This window comes from Leptonychotes weddellii, chromosome 12 (assembly GCF_054177405.1).
Source record: "Leptonychotes weddellii isolate Sample4059 chromosome 12, ASM5417740v2, whole genome shotgun sequence".
Taxonomy (NCBI): domain Eukaryota; kingdom Metazoa; phylum Chordata; class Mammalia; order Carnivora; family Phocidae; genus Leptonychotes; species Leptonychotes weddellii.
Window position 1 is genome coordinate 71,789,430 of NC_138380.1, and position 22,347 is coordinate 71,811,776.

General features: G+C 37.1%; 1 protein-coding gene and 1 pseudogene across 1 annotated transcript in view; both read left to right on the plus strand.

The window, feature by feature from the left end:
* SEMA3E (semaphorin 3E) overlaps positions 1–22,347 on the plus strand; it is a 238,825-nt gene that overhangs the window by 118,545 nt on the left and 97,933 nt on the right. Inside the window, exon 2 of the mRNA XM_031024229.2 lies at positions 10,586–10,746. Coding sequence (XP_030880089.1) covers positions 10,586–10,746 — 161 coding nt within the window. The remainder of the gene's footprint in view (positions 1–10,585; positions 10,747–22,347) is intronic.
* Positions 1,142–1,719, plus strand: LOC102744678 (elongation factor 1-beta pseudogene; annotated as a pseudogene).

The following is a 22,347-nucleotide window of genomic DNA, read 5'->3' on the forward strand; positions in this document are numbered from 1 at the left end:
AGTCAGAAGCTTAACTGACTGAGCCACCCAGGCGCCCCAATGTATTTTCTTGAGGAGCAGAGAAGAGGAGAGGAGAAGAGAAGAGAAGTAAATGGGCCTAATTATTATCAAGTACATAAGCTTGGAAAACCTTACCTCTAAAATTATTTTAGAGAGGGTGCCTGGTGGCTCAGTTGGTTAAGTATCTGCCTTCAGCTCAGGTCATTATCATTGTGTCCTGGGGTGGAGCCCCATTGGGCTCCTTGCTCAGCAGGGAGCCTGCTTCTCCTTCTTCCCCTCACCTTGCTTGTGCTCTTTCTCTCAAATGAAATAAAATAATTTTAGAGAAATAAAATGAGGGATGCCAAAATCTGATTGGTGTTATTTTTACAGAATTACATTGATCCTTAATATCTCTCTGAAATCCTCCAATGAGTGCCTAATACAGTGGATGTCTTCATACATATTTTGAATTTTTCACCAAATTGAGTGAGTGTGTTACCTCAATCTTAAATAACTTAAATTTAAAAAACATAAAAACATACTTTTACCTTATTGTGTAAAATTTGATAGCTTTTTTCCACTTAGTCGTTCAGGTCTCTGCGTTTACAAGGTACTTTGTTTTGCTACTACCATTTTCCTCACCTCCTGATAAAAAAAAAAAAAAAAGTCTTCAACCCTCCTTTTATCCACCTTTTAGCCCCTTCTGGCACATGAAAACCAGTTGGTATTTTTTATATAAATCTGGTCATATAATTGCTCTTCAAATCGTTGACAGCCCTCCCATTATATTTAGAATAGCATGCCCTAGTTGACAACATCCTTAAAGGAATGTTGAGTAAATGACATACCATGGTCCCAATTCAGAGTACGCCCGGCAAACAGGCTCAGTTTAGGAAGCTCATTCACACAGAACTTGCTGCTTTAGCCTCCGATGAAATGGAATCCTAATTAAACATTTAGGAGGCAGTCAAAAATAAATTGTTTAATTATTCACTTTTAGGTAATAGCACTTTATATTCTATGATTTTGTTCAATAATTTAAATACATGCACACAAATACATGTGTGGCGCATGGATAGACAATGAATCTTTGTAGCCTTGTCCTTTCATGACCTTGCGTTTGTAGATTTCAGACACCAGTAATCTAGAATAACATGTATATGCCCTCCGTTGGTATAATCACATCAAGTCTTAAGAAAAGGAGAAGGCCAGCCTTCCAGGAGTGAAGAAGGCTTTGGGCAAGTATGGCCCTGTTAATGTGGAAGACACCACAGGAAGTGGAGCTACAGATAATAAAGATGATGATGACATTGATCTCTTTGGATCTGATGAGGAGGAAACTGAAGAAGCGAAGAGGCTAAGAGAGGAACGCCTTGCACAGTATGAGTCAAAGAAAGCCAAAAAACCTGCACTTGTTGCCAAGTCTTCCATATTACTAGATGTGAAACCTTGGGACGATGAGACAGATATGGCAAAACTAGAGGAGTGCGTCCAAAGCATTCAGGCAGACGGCTTGGTCTGGGGCTCTTCTAAACTAGTTCCAGTGGGATATGGAATTAAAAAACTTCAAATACAGTGTGTAGTGGAAGATGATAAAGTTGGAACAGATATGCTGGAGGAATGGACCACTGCTTTGAGGACTATGTGCAGTCCATGGACGTGGCTGCTTTTTTTTTTTTTTTTATTCTTATGTTAATCCCCATACATTACATCATGGCTGCTTTTAATAAGATCTAAAATCTACATTATTGATCATTACCCTTAAATAAAGCTTAAAAGACAAATAAAATAGAATAACATGTATAATGCTTAATAATATATAAGATAGGAAGACAAAGAATCTTAAAATTCTGACACTATCTTGTTTTCCTTGACCAAGAAAATAAAAGGCTATTTAATGCCTAGACTATTCACATGTACATTTCAACTCTTTTTGCTTTCCTTGGAAGTGGTTAATAGTTAAAACCTGGGGCACCATAGTGCCTGTTGTGGACCTCTGCCTTGTTAAGATAGAATCGAAAAGTTCAGAGAATGCATGAAGGCCAGCCACTCCATTGATGGAAAGAGCAATAGCAAACCACTGAGCTATCCCGTTTGCGCTTAAAAAAAAAAAAAAGTTAATTGCTTATTTTTTTACCACTCTGTTTCAATATTATTACCATTAGTCATCATTGATCAGATGTGTCAAAATCATCAAAGCATTTTATAAGAAACCTTTTCCTTTTTGGACCATTAAGAAGTCAAAGAAAATTCCTAATGGTTACTTCATTTCTCTATTTCATTTTCATTAACAGTGCTTACTGTGTATGCAGTTCAATATTTTGTTACTGAATTAACTTGAAGACATGGATTGATTCAGGAAATAGTGAAAAGTTTGAGTTCCTGGGTCTCAGGAAGTCGCTACTTTGCAGGTGACAGTGGACGAAGTGTGTATTCGAGAAGAAAACACTCTTCCCTTGGAAACCTGTTTTTGTTTGAGAACTGAAAAATGTGTATCCCCTCCTCCCCCTTCTTACACATGGGCGTGTGGAATTTAAATATATTTTGACAAAGTGAAGAGAACTGTCTCTGTAACATATTGGTGCCAATGAGTTTTAAAACTATTTCCCTTGCAGGTTAAAAAAGGAAGGCCATGAGAGGAAATGACTAAATCCTTTGTGTATATCTTCATTGACAGCTGATAATTAGCATGCGGCTTAGCAATAATAATTAGCTCCCTCTTGAGAAAATTTCCGGATGAACTCTGAGTTGGTGCATCTCAGTTTAGTCTTGTTTTTGTCCAGCCCCTCCCCCAAGTAATTCATGTTATTTTTGGAATAGGAAGAACTCAAGATGAGCTCTCTCCTTTTACCCGAGTCAGCGCTGTCCATTATTTGCACTGTGTTTTCTGGAGATTACCTGAGATTAGAGTTTCTTTTGTCTCCCTCTTCCTGTGTGTTTTCTGATTCTTTCATCTAGGCAGCTTGAAGCAGTGCAGACGGATAAAGAAGTTAGCCATTGCTTGTTAAATATGCCAAGTCCATGGGCTGTAATTTGGAGCTAAAATCACTAATATGACTTAAAGTGCTGGCTTGAAAGCTAAGAAGAGGAAAAAGTCTCATGGGAGGGAAGCTTCTTGCTTGAGTTTCTTTTGCATTTAGTCTATACCTTTAAATTTCCAGTACATGGAAATTGGAACTCTGTAGTAAATTAAGTAAAAATATTTTCATTTTCTCAAAAAAGATGTACAATGTGGAAAACGTCACCAGTTGACAAGTCAACAACATGAAAACTTCTGTAGTCATTTGAGATAGTTGATAAAATACGAATGAAAGGAAATTAAAATTAAAATTGATATTAATCTGAATTTTCCTGTTGATATTGCTGCTATTGAGTTATTTTTACTTAATACCAACTATTCAATGTTGGGAAAACCTTCCATTTTATCTTATTTATATCAGGCTCTACAAAAATACTTTCAACTTCAGATACATTGTAATCCCTTGATAGACTAGATTTTTCTTAGTTGTTTCTGTAAGGAGTTTTACCTATAATAGGTTATGGAGTCCTTGTTAGTAAGGAACAAGCTTTTAATAAGTTAGTCTTTTTGCTCCTTGACTCTGGAGATGAGAACGGGGGATGACTAAGCTGTGTGAGTTCATAGTGGTGATAGACACCCCATCTCACATGCATTCTTCATGGAAAGCTCTTCATTCAACTTCTCTTGTGTAAATTTTGGCACTAACAATGAGCAAACAACCCTAACTGTGCACCAAATCTCATAAAACCTCTTTCTACATCTAGAAGATGGGGATAGTTGTAGGTCCTACCTACTTCATGGAAGTGCCACATGAGATAATAAATGCCAAGCCCTTAGACAGTATGTGACATATAACTACTCAATAAATATTAACAGTTATTACTCCCCTCGAGAGTCAGGGCTGAGAGGAACAGTATTGGGAAATATGAGGAAATTTGGTTGCATAAAAGGAGGAGTCATTTCTCCCCCCTCTCCCTTTTGTTTAGGATGTAATTTGTTTTAAATAAAGTAATACATGTTCACTAGGAAAAATTTTGGTAATACAGAAGTGTTACATTGGCCTCTGAAAGAGTCCTAATAGCAATACACTGAACCTCATTTTTACTGGTTATTGTAATTTTTTTAAAATACCCTTTAAAATGATATTTTCACATTTCTTTATATATTTAATGAAGTTGAATTCTTTTGATGTGAATTTGTTTTTGCCTGTCATCTATTATGACATGTCTGTTTTCAGAACAGAGGTGATAGTTCTTTCTTCTTTCTTTCCTTTTCAGCATACTGAATTATCAATAATTTGTTTTTATATCTATGCTCTAATTAAATACTTCCCCCAGCTTTTTCCCTAATAATTGTTTCTGTTTCTTTCTTTAAATTTTGGAATTCCATAGTTTATCAAACTTTACTGCTCTTATTAATTGCTTTTATTTTGATAGTGCTCTTTTTACAAATAAAGCCTATTTTAATTCCTAGAAATTTCATATGGATGAGATAGATGAATGTTTCCCAAAAGAGAACAAAAATGAAAGTAATATTCTCAGTGCAGACAGTAAGGTTTATTCTCCACTTGAGTGAGGGATTTTAACAATTCACTTATTATTAGGAAGGATGGCTCAAGATCAGAGAATAAAAACCCAGATTTTCATATTTGAAGGTGTTCTTCAAAACTTGGTGAGATTATACTGAATGTCTGTAAGCCACAGGTCAACTCATTCAGTCTACTGGAAATACAAATTGTAATGAATTTATGTTACTGTACATTTATTCATAAATATAGACAGGTTTGTCTATGGGATTGATACATGTACTTAATGGTGACAGCTCTGACCCCCCATAATTATAGGGACCACACTGTTTACCTCATGGCTTCTTCATTTAACCATGGATGGTTAATTGATCTCAAAGCAGCCAGTCTTCAGAAAGCCAGCGGTTTATGAATTGTGAACACTGGCTAAGTCAATTACATTCTTTTCCTTGGGAATTTGAATTCAAAGATGCAAAAATTATTGTTGTATTTTGGTGGGGTTGGAGCTGGATGGTCAGATAATTGGGAGCTAATGTACATCTATTTAGCATGAGCAAACCAATGAATAAATCCTTTAGGATCAGTACAGTGAAGCAGTGTCATTAAGAAAATCAAGAAGCAAAGATACACCGTTTCTCAATAAAGAAACTACCTTGTGCTCCTTTTGGTTTTCCAGTTAATATGAGGCTTGGTTTTTCCATCCTTGGACCTATATTACCCTGATTTAATCTCTATTCATTGAAATCATTAATATCTATACTAACATGGCCACCCATAACCATAAAGTCACTTTCAGTAGGTTGCACTCTGATATGAATTCACGTGGCTTGCCCTGAGGCATGTAATTACAAGCAGAGGTGTGGCTCTTGATAACTTATTTTTTTTTTTTAGTGAGGTTGGGTGTCCATCATAGTATTGTTCAGCCACTAAGAGGACCTCGGGAGAAGTTTCTCTTAGTCCTTAAAACCAGGTGTATTAGTCAGGGTTCTCCAAAGAAACAGAACCGGTAAGAGATATGTATAAAATGAGGTATTAGCTTACGAAATTACAGGAGCTAAGAAGTCCCGCAGTCTTCTGTCTGCAAGACAGAGGGACAGGAAAGCTGGTAGTTTAGTTCAGTCGGAGTCTGAAGGTGTAAGAACCGGTGGAGATGATGATGTAAGTCTCAGTCTGAGGGCAGTTGAAACCAGCTCAATCAGAGAGGCAGGGGGAAAAAAAAGGAGTGAGTTTTTCCTTCCTCCACTTTTTGTTCTCCTCAGACCCTCCCATGATGCTTTAGTTGGTGCATCAATTAAATGCTAATCTCATCCAGAAACACCTTAACAGATATACCCAGAAATAATGTTTAGCCAAATATTTAAGCAATCCTGATCTAGTCAAATTGATCTATAAAATTAGCCATCACAACAAGCGATGTTCCTAAGCAACTGACACAGTTTTTCTATTGTGTTATAGTGACTTTTACTTTGAATTTTAGGAAGTCTGGGGTCAGTTTTGGTATTCACTTCAACAATACATGAGGATATTAAAGAGTGACTTTCAGCTAATAAAATTAATTCCAATCTTATCTTATTTTCCTTATTTTTCCCTTTATCATCTTGATAACCCTAGCATTGTATTTGTTCGTTCAATTGAAGGTATTTGTATAAGTCATCTCGGATCCGTTCTGGGAAGAGGAAAGTTAAATAAGAGTAGGAAATTGGAGTTAGTATTGAAGTATTACTATGTATAGCCTTTAAAAAATGTTTCTATTATAGAATTTACTCATAATGGATACTTTTAACCTTTCTTGACTTAAAGTCAAGGATATTGGAGAATCACAGACAGTTAAGAAGACAGTTTTGGTCTTAGAGAAAATTAAGGATCACAATCAGGATTTATGCCTGCGGAAATTGACAAGAAAAATATAAACCATCACTTTGATACATTTTGGTCAGTATCATGATTCTGAAATAATATATCTAGCTACAAGCCCAGACTTCTTAGGAATCTGTTTTTGGCACTATTGTGTTGTATGGTGATGGTCAAAGTGGAAAGTTGCAGAAGCAACTCAATAATCTTCTCTCATTTTGTGAAAATGTTTAAAGAAAACTGTAGTCTATTCATTGGGTCTTACAAGTTTGTAAACGTAAAGTGACTTTAGGAATTATTCTAGGAAGTGTCTTCACAAGTGAAATGAAATTTATTGACTTACTGCCTAAGGCATGTCTATGATATTCAACTTAATGTATCCAAACATATCTTGGCAGCATAAATAAAATAGGCAACATAAATAAAATAAGATCCAAAGTTCCTTATAACTTAAAAAAGTATTCTTAGACCCTATAATCATTTAAATATATGAAAAGTCAAATAATTTGACTGCTTCCCCTTAGGCAAGCTTGAATATGGCACATGTGATATTTACACTTGTTCATTATAGTCCTTCCATTGGTTAAACTTCCAAAACACAGGTTTTATGCTGTGCTTTGGAAGACTCTAAAATATCTGTGTGTTTTTTTACAATGTTTTTATGACCTCCACTTTAGAAATGCAGTTTAGTCAATGACAAGATTTTTGAATGTGCAATGGTGATTAACATGTAAGGAAACCATCAATAGAAATGTTAGTTGGTGTAACCAAGAGGCTAGATGGTTGTTCAAGGTGACACAGGTAATTAATGGCAAAGCCAAGACTTGCATGTGGCTCTTCAGATTCTCAGTCTACAGGACTTTTTGTTATGACATACACACCTGCTGTACTTTAATTCTCATGTTTTTTTGGTAATTTGAGTGATTTTTCATTGTAATTATGTATGTCTATAGGGTGGTTATTTTAATATCTGGGCACCTGAGTTTATCACTAAAATAAAGGACAGTGGTGATTTATTTTTTAAAAGGTTTTATTTATTTAATTTAGAGAGACAGAGAGAGAGAGAGACAGTGCAGTGGAAGGGTTAGAGGGGGTGGGAGAGGGACGAGCAGACTCCACACTGAGTGTGGAGCCCAAGGCGGGGCTTGATCTCAATAAATCAATAGTGGGGCGCTTAACTGACTGAGTTACCCAGGTGCCCCAGGACAGTGGCAATTTAAACGGTTACTCTGTGGTTGTTCACTGTTGTGGGGAGGAAAAAAAGATAAATGTAAAGGCCATAAGAAATGAACATTTAAAAAAATTTGCATTTATTGGACGCACTTTCAGTTTTTTCTCTTTGCATTTTCCAAACTCTTTTTCCATAGATGCATGAGTGTATTTTTGTGATCTCATGGGACAGACCTGGCTACCAAAATGGGCAGATGGGTCAGAATAAAAGGTGATACACCAGAATAAAATAAGCTTGATGCATCAGTAATCAGTCTCTAGTATTACAGACAAATAGGAACTACCACCTATAGACTATTAGAATTATAGTAAGCATAGCAGAAATTGACAAGTCATAAAAACAAACAAGTAACTGTTAATGTCTATCTCTCTATAATGTATACAGGGGTAATGAGGTCCCAGTGACCTCATTGGGAAATAAGTAAGGTGATCTCTAGATGGAACAGATTCCTGGAGTGCCTCATTTGAATTCAGACTTTTTAATATGGGCACAGACCATTCCACTGTGGCAACACTTCAGGGTGTACTCTCGTATTTTATTCCTTTCATCACTTTGTCATTTTCCAGCAAACTTAATCACCCAACCTCTGCACCTTACTGTGTTTGGTTTAGAGGCCTGTTAATTCTAGATAATGTGTAACCATTCTTTTTTAATTGCATCCTTTCAGATAATGATTTCACTGTGCATAAAACTTGGAGAGTTTTAGCAACCTATTGGAATAACTGGGGAACATTTTCTGGAAAAGAGTCCATTTAACAGCCCTGATATAAAACTATAAGTGATCATATGTAAAGGCAAGGTGTAATGGCAATAGACAGTGTTGATCCATATTTTTGTTATGGTATCAAATCCCTAAAATGTACATCTCTTGCTCTTAGTGGATGCCTAGGAAGGAAGGAAAAGTGACATGATTTTACCTTGACAAAATTGCTAAATGGGAAAAATTTGTCTTCCAGGATTCAGAACCCCTGATCATTCCTCTTTCCTCCTCCCCAAATAAAACACATTATTCTTTCATCCCTCCCTCAAAACTTGTTTTCAGATTCTTTAGGTGAAGAGTCTAATGACTCAGTATCATTAGTTTTACCTTTATAAGAGATACTTTGATTTTAGCAATATTTCTTATTTTAAACTAAAGGGTTTTAATTTTTTTATTTGAGTATAGTTGACACCCAATGTTACATTAATTTCAGGTGTATTAAACTAAGGGTTTAAACTTAGCCCTACTCCACAGAATTTTGGACATCTACAGTTTCAGAGTAGAGATATAGACCATGAATACATTTTTTTAAAGATTGCATTTATTTGAGAGAGGAGAGCAACCATGAGCAGGGGAAGGGGCAGAGAGAGAAGCAGACTCCCCGCCGAGCAGGGAGCCTGACACAGGGTTCAGTGGACACAGGGCTCCATCCCAGGACCCTGAAATCATAATCTGAGCTGAAGGCAGATGCTTAACCGACTGAGCCACCGAGGCACCCCAGATACATTTTTAACAGAGCGAGAAAAGCTCCTTCATCTCTCTGTTCTCAGGAGCAGAGTGAGCTCAATGCTCTACAGATTGGTCACATTTCGTCCTGCTCTCTGGATTTTAGTGTCTGGTCACCAGTGTTCCCTGTTCTCTGTCAGATGCATTAGGCTTTGACTTTCGGAAGATGAAGCTGTCTTCGAACTTGTCAGTGTTTCCCAAAGGGGCCTCTTCGGGACTTTTTCAGCTTGCAGGGTCTAGTCTTAGGGGCAGTATTACCATCATCGAAGGCTCTCATACATCACTTACCAAGCTTAAGTCCTGAACTGCCATATGCAGTTAAATACCTTCAACAAACAAACAAATACACGTGAGAGGTGTGTCAGATTGTGACTTTCTAAGCTTAAATGTATGTTAGTTGAAACAAATCATTTGTGATTTCTGCTGTGGGCATGAATACATAAACACGAACCAAAAATCAACTGAAACCTCTTAGAGATCCCCACCAGCTTTATCAGTTGTCCCTGCTGAACTGAATGCTATCATGCGTTACCTCTTTGTATTAACAACCTGAGAGTTTCCAGACATGGACGCTTTGATTTTGGATGTGACTTTCAAAACCAATATTAAGTGGAGACATTTTTTTGTGTGAGTTGGTGTTCATGTGGAATTAAATGGACACACTTTTGGAATATTTTTTCTAGAGTTGGAATTTTTGTTGAACACAGAGAAGTAAATATAAAATTCACAGTAAAATGACTTTTCCACATAGCACTTTACATGAAGATCATGAAGGTTAATTCTTTCTGTATTTAAAAACATAGGATACTGGGATGCCTGGATGGCTTAGTTAGTTGAGTGTCTGCCTTCGGCTCAGGTCATGATCCCAGGGTCCTGGGATGGAGTCCAGCATTGGGCTCCTTGCTCAGCAGGAACCCTGCCTCTTCCTCTGCCTGCCATTCCCCCTGCTTGTGCTCTCTCTCTCTCACTGACAAATAAATAAAATCTTTAAAAAAAAATAGGATATTTACCTTACATATTGAAGTTTTTAGATTCACAAACTTACAAAGATTTTAGTTTGTGCACATTAAAACTTATTCCCAGTTACACTTTTTTACTTGTTAAACAATTTTTTAGTTTTTCTAGTTTTATCAAGAAACAGACGTATCAATATGGAGCACTGAATAAATTTAAAATGTACATGATATACATACATATCTTGAAATAGACTACTACAGTAAATTGAGTTAACATCCATTTTATCACACAGAATTTTTGTTCTTGTGATGAGAACTTTCAAGATCTACTCTCTCAGCATCTTTCAAATACGCAATACACTATTGTTAATGCACTGCATATTTTTAATCTTTTGAGTAATACTAAAGGCTTTGTGATAAAATGAATGTCGTCATACCTATTGGAATCGTGTAGTTAATTGAGCCATGATAAAAGTGTTATAAAGGTATTTGTATTTTGTCTTTTGTTTAGCAAACATTTTCTTTTGCATTTCAGAACTCTTGGACCTAAATCGAACATCAGTCTTTCATAGCCCTTTTGGGTTTCTTGATCTCCATGCAGTGCTGCTGGATGAATATCAGGAAAGACTCTTTGTGGGAGGCAAGGATCTTGTGTATTCTCTCAGCTTGGAACAAATCAGCAGTGGCTATCGAGAGGTATGGAAACATCAAACTGTGTGTCAGGAGGGAAAGAAAAAGGGATGAGGGAGATAACTTCTTGCATGGTGTTACTTGAATTAGTTTTTGATTGTTGGCTTCCAATAAAATAATCACTCAGAATTCTGAGTGATTATTTTATTGGAAGAAATAAAACATTTCATGAAAAATGAAATCCTTATAAAAAAAAGGTTATAAAGTATCAAGAATGAACTTTTCTAGCATACCACTGATCTCTGTATTTCTAGAAGACTTTGGATTGGTGTGTCTGACATTCCTCTTTGCACGGTGGCCCTTGTCACCACACCCACTGTCCTGAGACCTGGGTTTGGAACATGTTTTACCAGCAATCCCTCTAGGCATTATTTCTACAAAAACCCCAGCCTAAAGCAGTATGGATGTGTGACCTTGCTATAGCTAATGTTCTCTTGGTAATATCATTAATTCAGGTGGATGCTCCTTAAATAGTGGTGGATTAAAGTATATTAAAATAGGCAAGTGCCCAACATTTTCAAGCAAAGGTTGACTGTGATGAGAAAGATAGAACTTAGAGTCTCTGCTTATACAGAGTTGAGTTGAGCTACATTTTTTTCAGACCCAAGTCAACCTTAAAACATGCAGAAATACTTAGATGATAGTATCTTTTTGGCATAAATGTATGTATTACATAATACATTTTCTTTATGATACACATTTATTTTTATGTTTGTCAGAATGATCAATGTCCATATTTTTTTAAGGTCACTTAAAAAAATTTATGATGAAAACCAGCATCCTTTCATCTCTGCCAGTTCCTAATCCCTAGAGAAAATTATTTCAACTCTTTTGTTACTCTTCTGATTCTTACCTCCATTTTTCTAAATAACATTTGTATACTATTTTTTCTTGATACCATTGATGTTAGACATTATCTGTTGACTTTCCATTAAGGAAGATGAGGATTTTAGCATTCTTCTCTTGCAGTACCATAGCTAAAATATCTCTGTAGTACATGAGAAGCCCCCACTTATCTGTCCCTTCATCTTCTCAATTTAGCTATAGCACAATTTTTATTTAAGTAACAACCATTCACATTAGTGTAATAAGGGAAATAGATCACACTTCTTTTTTTGCCCCCTCTGGGATTAAATATTATCCCCTTCTTTTTTTCTATTTGCTTAGATTTTTTATATTACCTGCTCTCATTTTTCACCAAACACCAAACTCTCTACCCAGCTTCCTCTCCTTTTCTCAGTTTCCATCAGTTCCAAGTTTTTGGTTTTAAATTAAAGATAACCTCTCTGGTTCTCTTACCATCCTAGAGTTGAATTTTACCATTATCCTTGAGGATCCTCTCTACCTCGCACTTGTGGAGTTTTCTTGATGAGTTTATATGACCTTTTAGTGGAATGTGCCTTCTGGTAGCTTCTTGAAGAAGGATCCAAAGTAAAATTTTGAGGTTTTTTGTTTGAAAATAATAATATTCAGACTTCACATAATAATTGATAGATGAGTATAAAATTCTGGAATGAAAATCATTTGCTTCAGAATTTTGAGGATATTGCTCCATTGCTTAAAGATTTTCAGTACACGGGCGCCTGGGTGGCTCAGTCGTTAAGCGTCTGCCTTCGGCTCAGGTTATGATCGCAGGGTCCTGGGATCGAGCCCCACATCGGGCTCCCTGCTCGGCGGGAAGCCTGCTTCTCCCTCTCCCACTCCCCCTGCTTGTGTTCCTGCTCTCGCTGTCTCTCTCTCTGTCAAATAAATAAATAAAATCTTTAAAAAAAAAAAAAAAAGATTTTCAGTACAGCTATTGAGAAGTTGATGCCTTTCTGATTTCAAAGTTTTATACATAACCTGTTTCCTGCCACCATATCCCCCTAATCTTAACCCCAAGTAACTCTGTGTTTTAAATTTTTTCTCAAATTTCTCTTAGAGTTGATATGTTTTCATCCACATTGGGCCTTCTACAGGAGACCTCAGGGCCTTCAGCTCTGGAAAATATTTTTTAAATGTTTTTTTCTTCTTTCCATTTTTTTCTTGATTCTCTTTCCCTCAACTTTCTGGCCTGTTTATTGTACAAACTTTGGACCATTTCTCCTGATTTCACCGACACCTATCCGATTCCTATTCTCCAAGGGACAGTAGACTTCCAGTTCCTGAGAATTTCTAAAGTTCTTTTTCATGAATCAGCTTGCTTATTGGCTTCCTTCACCTTGTTAGCATTTAGATTTCAGTTTTTCTAGTGTGCAAAGCCATTCAACACTTTTCCATATGTCATAGAACTTCCAAAATGTTGCTGACATTTCTTTGGCTTCTCCACTCAAGTTCTGTCTTGTCCTTTTTGGATTATGTCCTTTACTATCATTTTAGTAGTTGCAAGAGGGAGCAAAAGCACATAGTCTTTCCTTTTTACTATCCTTTTTAAGTATGTTTTCTCAATAGTTCTTAAAAGACATATATCTTTATATATGTAACAGATATATAGTATTTATATTATATACACACTCACACGTACATACACACAAGTCTCTAAGACCATCTATGACCTCCTCCTTCCAAATTCAGTGGTTTTTCCTCTCTCTCTGCGCGGATGGTCTTTCCCCCACTAACTGTGATGTTCACCATATGGCTGTCTTCTTTTTCTCTCAGTTACATCATCTCCATTCTCCGATTTTCTGTGAAGGAATATCTCAGCTAGGGATCCTAAGTGTCGGATCCATAGAACAATCTCTATTATGGACTGAATGTCGCCCAAAATTCATATGTTTAAGCCCTAACCCCCAGTACCTCAAGTATGACTGTATTTGGAAATAAGACCTTTAAAGAGATGATGAAGTTAAAATGAGGCCATTAGGGTGGGCCCTAACCCAATCTGAATGGTATCCTTGTAAAAAGAGGAAATTCGGTCACACAAAGACACATCATGGATGTGTGAGTCACAGCAAGAAGGTAGCCATCTACAAGCCAAGGAGAGAGGCCTCAGAAAGAACCAGTCTTGCCAACACCTTGGTCTTGGACTTCTAGCCTCCAGAGCTATGATAAAACAAATTTCTGTTGTTTATGCCACCCAGTCCATGGTATTTTGTTATACCACAGCCTTAATAAACTAATACAATCCCTATATTAAAACTTTAAATAGATGAATATGGAAAGATCCTTCAAGGGATGGGATACCTGGAAGATTAAGAATTTTTGCATTAAGGAAGTGGTTTTTAAATTGTTATCCTTGGGTCAGGATGTAACCCTTATGGAGTTAGTCCCTGGAATCCACATTTACAGCAGGCTTTCTAGATGATTCTTATGTACACAAAATCTCCTAGTGATTTTCCTCAGCTATTGTTTCCGACATGGAACTAAGACCAAGAGGTATCAGCTTCCCACATTAACGTGATTCCCCTTTTAGAGTAGAGGAAATTGAATCACCTACTTATTCTCCTTTACTGTTTTGCCCTAATTGTATCCCTAGGCCTATAATGCTGGAAAGACTGGGGAAATGACCTGTGAAGACTGTATAAGGAACAAGGAGAGTGGTAGGGTTTCATGAACTGCATCTTAGGGAGCTAAATAGAATAGTATGTGGCCATTGAAGCTTTAGGGTGCCGTCTCGCAAGGATGTCAAGGCAAGTAGCTACACAAATTAATAAATTCAATGACTTTGCTGCATTCAAGGGTAAATCCTCATATTGTGGGGCCTGAAGTGTATACAGTTTAGTGACTTCTTCAGGAAATATACTTATTCAGACATAAATTTCAAAATTGCTAAGGTCCTTCCCTGGGTCACAAAAGGGCCAAGTTCCAGCAAGGAGCCCTGAGGCTTAAGCTTCCCTGGCTCTGAGGTAACTTCTCCTCACCTGCATGTGTTGTTTTGTACTTTTCCTTCCCGGTTCCACAAAGTGTGATTAGCAATGAAACTTCAAATAGAACTTTTGTGTTTGTTTTCAGTAACAGAATTAAAGCTAGGTCTACTTCATGCACCTTCTGTTTAAAGGAGTGGACTTGAGAATGAAGGTGCCTCAGTGCTTTCCAGGCTCTGAAGATGCAATGTGTGTGCCTCTGGGCCAGGCTTTCCTCCCATCTTTTCTGTACCTTGTTCCCTCGATTTTTTTTTTTTTTTTGATGCCTGTTACTATATTTTTAATCTCTCCTGCTTTGCTTTATCTGTCTCTGGGTTTCTCATCATCAGTACTATTGACATTATGAATAGGTCTAAGTTGGGGAGGGAGGTGTCCTGTGCATGGTAGACTGGGTCCCTGGCTTAGCTGGCTTCTGGCTTCTAGGTAATAGGTGTCAGCAGAATGCATCTCCCCAGTCATGATAATCTAAAAGTCTCTGGACATTACCAGATACCCCTTGGGAGGCAGAATTGCTGGGGTCAAACCAATAAGTCTAGTCCATCATTCTGTGAGCAAGATCCAGACCCCACCATAGAAAAATTTCCCCTAAAGTATATATTCATATGATCCCAACTCCCTCCTTTTTCCCTTAAGATCAGGTACCTTGAGAGTAGCCAAAGCCCATTTTCTCTATTTTCTCATATTGTATTTATATCTTAGCTTTTAATATCTTTTGAAATGTAGTATCTGATACACAGAAGAATATAAATAATGTAAACATGTTAGAAAGCATAATAATAAAATCAATACCAGTGAACCCCCCCAACTCAAGAACGAGAATATCACCAATCCCACTTTAGATGCAGCTATCTTTACCTCCCCGTCTTTCCCTCCTCATGCCTCCTGCTACATACAAGTGATTACTACCCTGTATTTTATGTCTGTTTTTTGTTTTTATTTTAAAACCTATTATAATAAATGTTTTCCTATATAGTATATTATTTAGAGTTACTTGTTTTGAGCTTTGTAAAAATGATGTACAATAGTATATTGCAGTCTTCTGGGATTATTTTTGTTGTTCTTTTGTTTTATCCAATATTATTTTTTAGAGTCAGTCATCTTCCTTATTGTTATAGTCCCTTTGTTGTAGAATGGAGTAGTGAATTAGGGCCACGAATTAGACTCCTAGGTTCAAATTCTGGCTTTGCATTTGCAACACTTGGCAAATTCCTTAACCCCTTTATGCCTGTTTCCTCATTTGTAAAAGAGGAAATGTTAGTCTTCTCTGAGGACAGAACTGAGTTAATGTAAGTAAGGGACCAAGAAGTATGCTTTGCACACATTAGAAGCTATGTATAAGCTCTTATTCGTCACTTTGACTGGTGTGTAATACATTCCATCATACGAATATAGCATAGTTTACCCATTACCTATCAAAGGACAATTGGATAGAACCCAGGATTTTGCTTTATTGATGTTTCTGTGATTACTATAGTAACTATCTCCTAATACACATTCCTGAAGGAATGCCTCCAAAGCATATATTCTGGATATTGCTGCTTATAGGTTAATTACAGTCAATGTTCACCTATACAAGATAATGCCTAAAACTTCCCCAAAGAAGAAAGTAGTTATACAAAGTTCCATTCCCTCCAGCAGTGTTTGAGTTCCTGGTGATGCACACACCCTCCAAACCTTCTTCCGTTGGTCTGTTTCATCCACATATTTTTCAGCAGTCTTCTGTTGATTCATTTGTTTATCCCCACCCAGTACCTCACTGTCTTGGCAACTACAATAACATTTTTATTTATTTTTAATTTTACTTATTTGATTGTAATTTTCATAACCCAATATTTATTTCAGAAGCAGGACATAGTACTTTGTAAAAGATTAGAAAATACTGACTTAAAAAAATACCATACTATAATAGCAGATAGTGATAAGTGTTATGGAGAAAAATAAAGCTGGTTAGGGAGGCGAACATGAAGGGGTTGCTGGGATTAGATAAGGGGGGGGTCAAGAAAAGATTTTCTGGGAAGTGATAGACTTGATAAGCCACATACACAAAATTCCCACTAGCCATATTTCAAGGCTCAATAGTCAGTTGTGGCTAGTGGCTTGCATAGTAGACTGTGGAGGGCTAGAGAAGCAACATCACAGTGTGTGGCTGAGGTTGATTTCAAGGGCAGATCATTGAAAGATCAGAGGGTAGGGCACCAGTTGGCTAGGGTGATAGCTGATGATTCATCCTTATGAAGAGAAAGGCAGTAATCTAGGTGGAAAGAATCTTTCCGTTACTGAGGAGTGCGTGACAAAGGATGATGGTGGATGACTACGAGGAGGGATAGCAGGTGGTATGGTTGTGATCACATGAGCTTCAGAGCAGCAAGGGATTTACATTTACTATTTTGTTTTAAATTATTATGGGGTAGATGAATTTAGAGTGAAAATTAATTAGAAACAGGCAAGAAGAATCACTTAAAATATCTTTCTTAACATGTGGGTTTAGAATAAAAAAGCCACCACCGTTTCTCACAAAAGTTTCAGGGGACAAGCTGGGTTTAATTAAAGCAGGAAGGTCAAGGAACACTGGAAAAAGAGGTGGCAGTTACAGTGGATTTTGCTAAGGACAGAGCCGGCATTTGAGATGATTTAATGGAAATGTTTGAATGGTTTGGAAGGGCGGAGTCAGATTGCGAGCTGCACAGAGCTTTATGAGGATATGAGTCCAGCTACTGATGGCTGATCTCTTGGGGTGAGGGAGTGTCCATGCTGCCCATGGGGCCTACAGTCATTCTGTAGCGATGTTTCAGAATGGATTAGCCCTGATGATCTCCTCAGGGAAGATGACTAATCTTAATTTTTAACTTTAGTAGAAAATAGAAACTATCAAACAGGTGGATCCTCTCTCTCCTATCACCAAGCCTACTACTTCTGTGTGACTTTTCTCCCTCCCTCCTGTTACAGTGTGTGTGTGTGTGTGTGTTGGGGGGGGTGGGGGCTCTTTATCCTTTCACAAAGTGCCATTCTTTCTACCCATGCTCTGTATCCCACCCTGTTGACTTTTCTTAAGGATTGGTTATCTTTTATCTTTTCTATATTCATTGCCTCTCTTTCTGTAAAATCAGCAACAAATATAGTTTTGTATAAGGTGTCTTAAATTTTTTTGTGTGTCATGGCTCTATTTGGCAGTCTGGTGAAGTCCATGGGCCCTTAAATGTATTAAATCATTATGTAGGATTACTAAATAAAATATGGAAAAAAGTCATCTAATTATGAATCTATTGAAATAAAGCTGTCACACTACAAGAATAATAATTCATAGTATGAAAACATGTAGCTTCTTAATTAGTATATTAAATAATAAGACCTAGCAACTGCTCTTTTCAGTACTGTAATTTCAAAGTAACGATGAATGTTAATAATATTTTGAGATACCTGTAACAACTCTAAAGTAATATTAAGACATCTATTATTTCTTGGGGCTCCTGGGTAACTCAGTCGGTTAAGCGTCCAACTCTTGGCTTCAGCTCAGGTAATGATCTCGGGATCATTAGACTGAGCCCTGTGATGGGCTCCACGCTCACTGGGGAGTCTGCTAGAGATTCTCTCTCTCTGCCCCTCCTCCCATACATGCGTGCAAGCTCTCTTTCTCTCTAAAATAAATAAATCTTTAAAAGAATAAAATAAAATATCAGGTATTTCTCTTGGTTATTAAGCCATGGATATTAATACTACTGTAATTTATTTCTTGCATTTATATGATAGAGGTGCTAAATTTTAGTTGGAGATTATGCAAATAAATAATGATGTGATTTTTTTCAATCGAAGCTGGTGGGTTTCCTGAATTCTTTTTTCAGGCCATAGTTAACAACTTTTGCTCCATAATTTTCATCTTATAAAACATTCTAAAAAATTTTAGTAAAAATTAACTGAAATTTCTCATTTTTGCAAAGTTACAGATCCTTATGTTCTACTTTCATCTACCTTCTTCGTCTCACCTCCACTTGTCTGCATCAACACATTGCTAACAGATCACTTCTGTTGTCACTTTTTCCAGCTTTATTGAGCTATAATGACATATAGCATTGTGTAAGTTTAAGGTGTATAACACGTTGATTAGATAAATTTATATATTGCAAAATGATTGCCACCATATCCATCATGTCACGTGGTTACCATTTCTTTTTTTGTAGTGAGAACATTTAAGATTTACTGTCTTAACAACTTTTGTTGTTTTTTTTTTTTTAAGATTTTTTTTATTTATTTATTTGAGAGAGAGAGAGAATGAGATAGAGAGCATGAGAGGGGGGAGGGTCAGAGAGAGAGGCAGACTCCCTGCCGAGCAGGGAGCCCGACACGGGACTCGATCCCGGGGCTCCAGGATCATGACCTGAGCCGAAGGCAGTCGCTTAACCAACTGAGCCACCCAGGCGCCCTGTCTTAACAACTTTTGTATATGATACAGTATTCATCATCATCATCATGCTGTATGTTAGGTCCCCAGAATTTATTATGTTATAACTGGGAATTTATACCCTTTGATTAACATCTTCCCATCTCCATCCCTCCACCTCCCTTTCTGGCAACCACTATTCTACTCTCTGTTTCTATGAATTTGACTTTTTTAGATTCTACATAGAAGTGATACCACACAGTATTTGTCTTTTTTTTGTCTGACTTATTTCACTCAGCATAATGCTCCCAGGGTCCATCCATGTTGTTGCAAATGACAGGATTTTCTTTTATCTCATGGCCAAATAATATTCCGCTGTATATATGTACACCACATCTTCTTTATCCATTCATCCATTGACAGACGCTTAAGTTGGTTTTATTTCTTGGCTCTTGTGAATAATGCTACATGAGAATGCAGATAGCTCTTTGAGATTCTCTGTTGATTTCCTTTGGATATACAACTAGAAGTGGACTTGCTAGATCATATGGTCATTCTAGGTTTAATTTTTTGAGGAATTTCCCTGCCGTTTTCCATAGTGACTATATCAGTTGACATTTCCACCAGCACTGCAGAAGGGTTTCCTCTTCTCCACATCTTCACCAACATTTATATTTTGATTTTTTGATAACAGCCATTTTAACAGTTGTGAGATTATATTCATTGTGGCATGATGACGATGAGTGATGTTGAGCACTTCTGTTTGCTCTTTAATATGTCCTTATTGTTACACACTCTACTCCCCTGGACTGGCCTTCAAACATACCCACTTTTTTTTTTTTTAAAAGCTACTTCCTTTCTCTTCTAAACTAGATTGGGAGAAGGTTCCCCCAGCCCTTTCTTAATCTTTGGTCTGATTTTTGATTCTCATATTAAATTGGCTGTTTACTTGCCAGTCTACTTTATAAGATAGCTCCCTTTAGAATAAGTACTGTGTTATATTCATGTTTGAAGTTGTAGGCACTCAACACAGATAATGAAAGAATGAAACTGTGTCTATTGTGAATCCTAACATCATCCAATAAATATGTTCTCTTCATTGTCTGCTCTCTTGCAATTCTCATTGTACTTATTGCCAGAAACACTTTGAAACTAATTATTCTCTAATTTCTTTTAGGTTAATTTTGTCTGCCTTCTGCCCCCACCCCTACCCCCACCAACCACCTACACACTTCCCCACTGGCAAACAAGATAGGATCCTGTTTTACAGTGTGGCAGTAGTTTTTATTTTGGCTGCACATTAATAACACCTGAGGACCTTGTAAATAATATCTGTGCCATGATGCGTGCCTTCTCTCCCCTGAAGTGGGGAACTTAAACCACCCCCCCAGGTGATTGTAATGTGCATCCAAGATTGTGAAATACCAAAGCATTATGTGTCCCTGTTAGCCTTAGGAAATAGTGGTCCTATATGTGATGCCAAATAATCATTTTATGTATAATAATCAGAACTTTTATGAGTACACACAGGTAAGACTGCAATTTTGAAATAGATAAGAACTTACCATTTAGCAGACTTACTCTATATATTAGTCTTTTTAGATACTGGTTTTGCTTTATGAATTATTTAGCTCATAGAATTTCCCAGACTATGTAATAATAGTCTTTTGCACTGAAATTCTGCTCTGTTGCATCTGTATTACATTCATAAAAGACCTTTGACTTACACTCAGAAAAGTCAATCCAGATGTTAAATCCTTCTATTCACTGTGAAAATTTCAATTTTGTAATTCCATTTGTTTTATCTTATGTTTTTATTTTATTTTATGAGAAACCCACACCTGCCACAAGAGGGTAGCTTCTACAAATTGGTGCCTTCAAGATCTCTAAAATCCACAGATAATGTGAGACTTCTTAGATTAAACTCTGATTTCACCTGGAACTTTCTGAGAAATAAAATTTGTTTTTCCTTTTTATCTTTCTCTAAAGACTTTGGTGTGTAAAAAAAAAAAAAAAAGTTGGACTAAGTTGGAGGAAGACATTATTTGAGTGAAAAAATTAAAACATTTTGCAATTTTCTGATCATAATATGACAAGATCAAGACATTAGTATGAATAGAAAATGTGGAAAGGGAAGGACAAAGCATCCTGGCAGACACTTTTCACTTGAATTCCTGTAGATACAGCCTGGATCTGTATCTCACTTTTAAAAAGCATTTGTTTGTGATAAAATCCCATAGTCTCTAAGTTGGGATAGGGCTCTAACCATGGAAATTCAGGGCTCTTCATGTTTAAATTGGCTTTTGTTTTTCATCTGTTAAAACATTCCTCATTAAATTTTCTTTTATTTACTACTTAATTTTAAAATCACAGTTTTGTGGGGCTCAGTCATTAAGCGTCTGCCTTAGGCTCAGGTCATGATCCCAGCGTCCTGGGATCGAGCCCCACATCGGGCTCCTTGCTCCGCGGGAAGCCTGCTTCTCCCTCTCCCACTCCCCCTGCTTGTGTTCCCTCTCTCGCTGTCTCTGTCAAATAAATAAATAAAATCTTAAAAAATAATAAAAAATAAAATTACAGTTTTGTATTGAGGAAGCACTTCCAATCTAGATAATTTGAAAAGGAATGTATATGTTTCTCCTCACACCTTCCACCCCAATTCGTTATACCTCTTGTAAAGTCAAGATGTAGCCAGAAGAGATAATGACAGTTTATTATGTTGTTATTAAATTTTCAGGTTAGCAGCTTTACACTCAGCAGAATTAAATTTTATTTTTATGTGATGCAGAGTTTTTTAAAGTTTAATCACTGGTATAATTTAATTGGACTTAAGTCTAAGAGGATTTAAATAGATACATGGAAAATTAATGAGGTAAGTTTTTTTGAGTTCATAGAAATTCATAGAATTCATAGAATTCATAGAAAACTCTGAATAGAGGCGCCTGGGTGGCTCAGTCGTTAAGCGTCTGCCTTCGGCTCAGGTCATGATCCCAGGGTCCTGGGATTGAGCCCCACATCGGGTTCCCTGCTCAGCGGGAAGCCTGCTTCTCCTTCTCCCACTCCCCCTGCTTGTGTTCCCTCTCTCGCTATGTCTCTCTCTGTCAAATACATAAAATCCTAAAAAAAAAAAGAAAAAGAGGGGCACCTGGGTGGCTCAGTTGGTTAGGCGACTGCCTTCGGCTCGGGTCATGATCCTGGAGTCCCGGGATCGAGTCCCGCATTGGGCTCCCTGCTCGGCAGGGAGCCTGCTTCTCCCTCTGACCCTCCCCCCTCTCGTGTGCTCTCTGTCTCTCTCATTCTCTCTGTCTCAAATAAATAAATAAATAAAATCTTAAAAAAAAGAAAACTCTGAATATGTTAGGTATATCAAAAATATGCTCAGGAAAGGGGAAA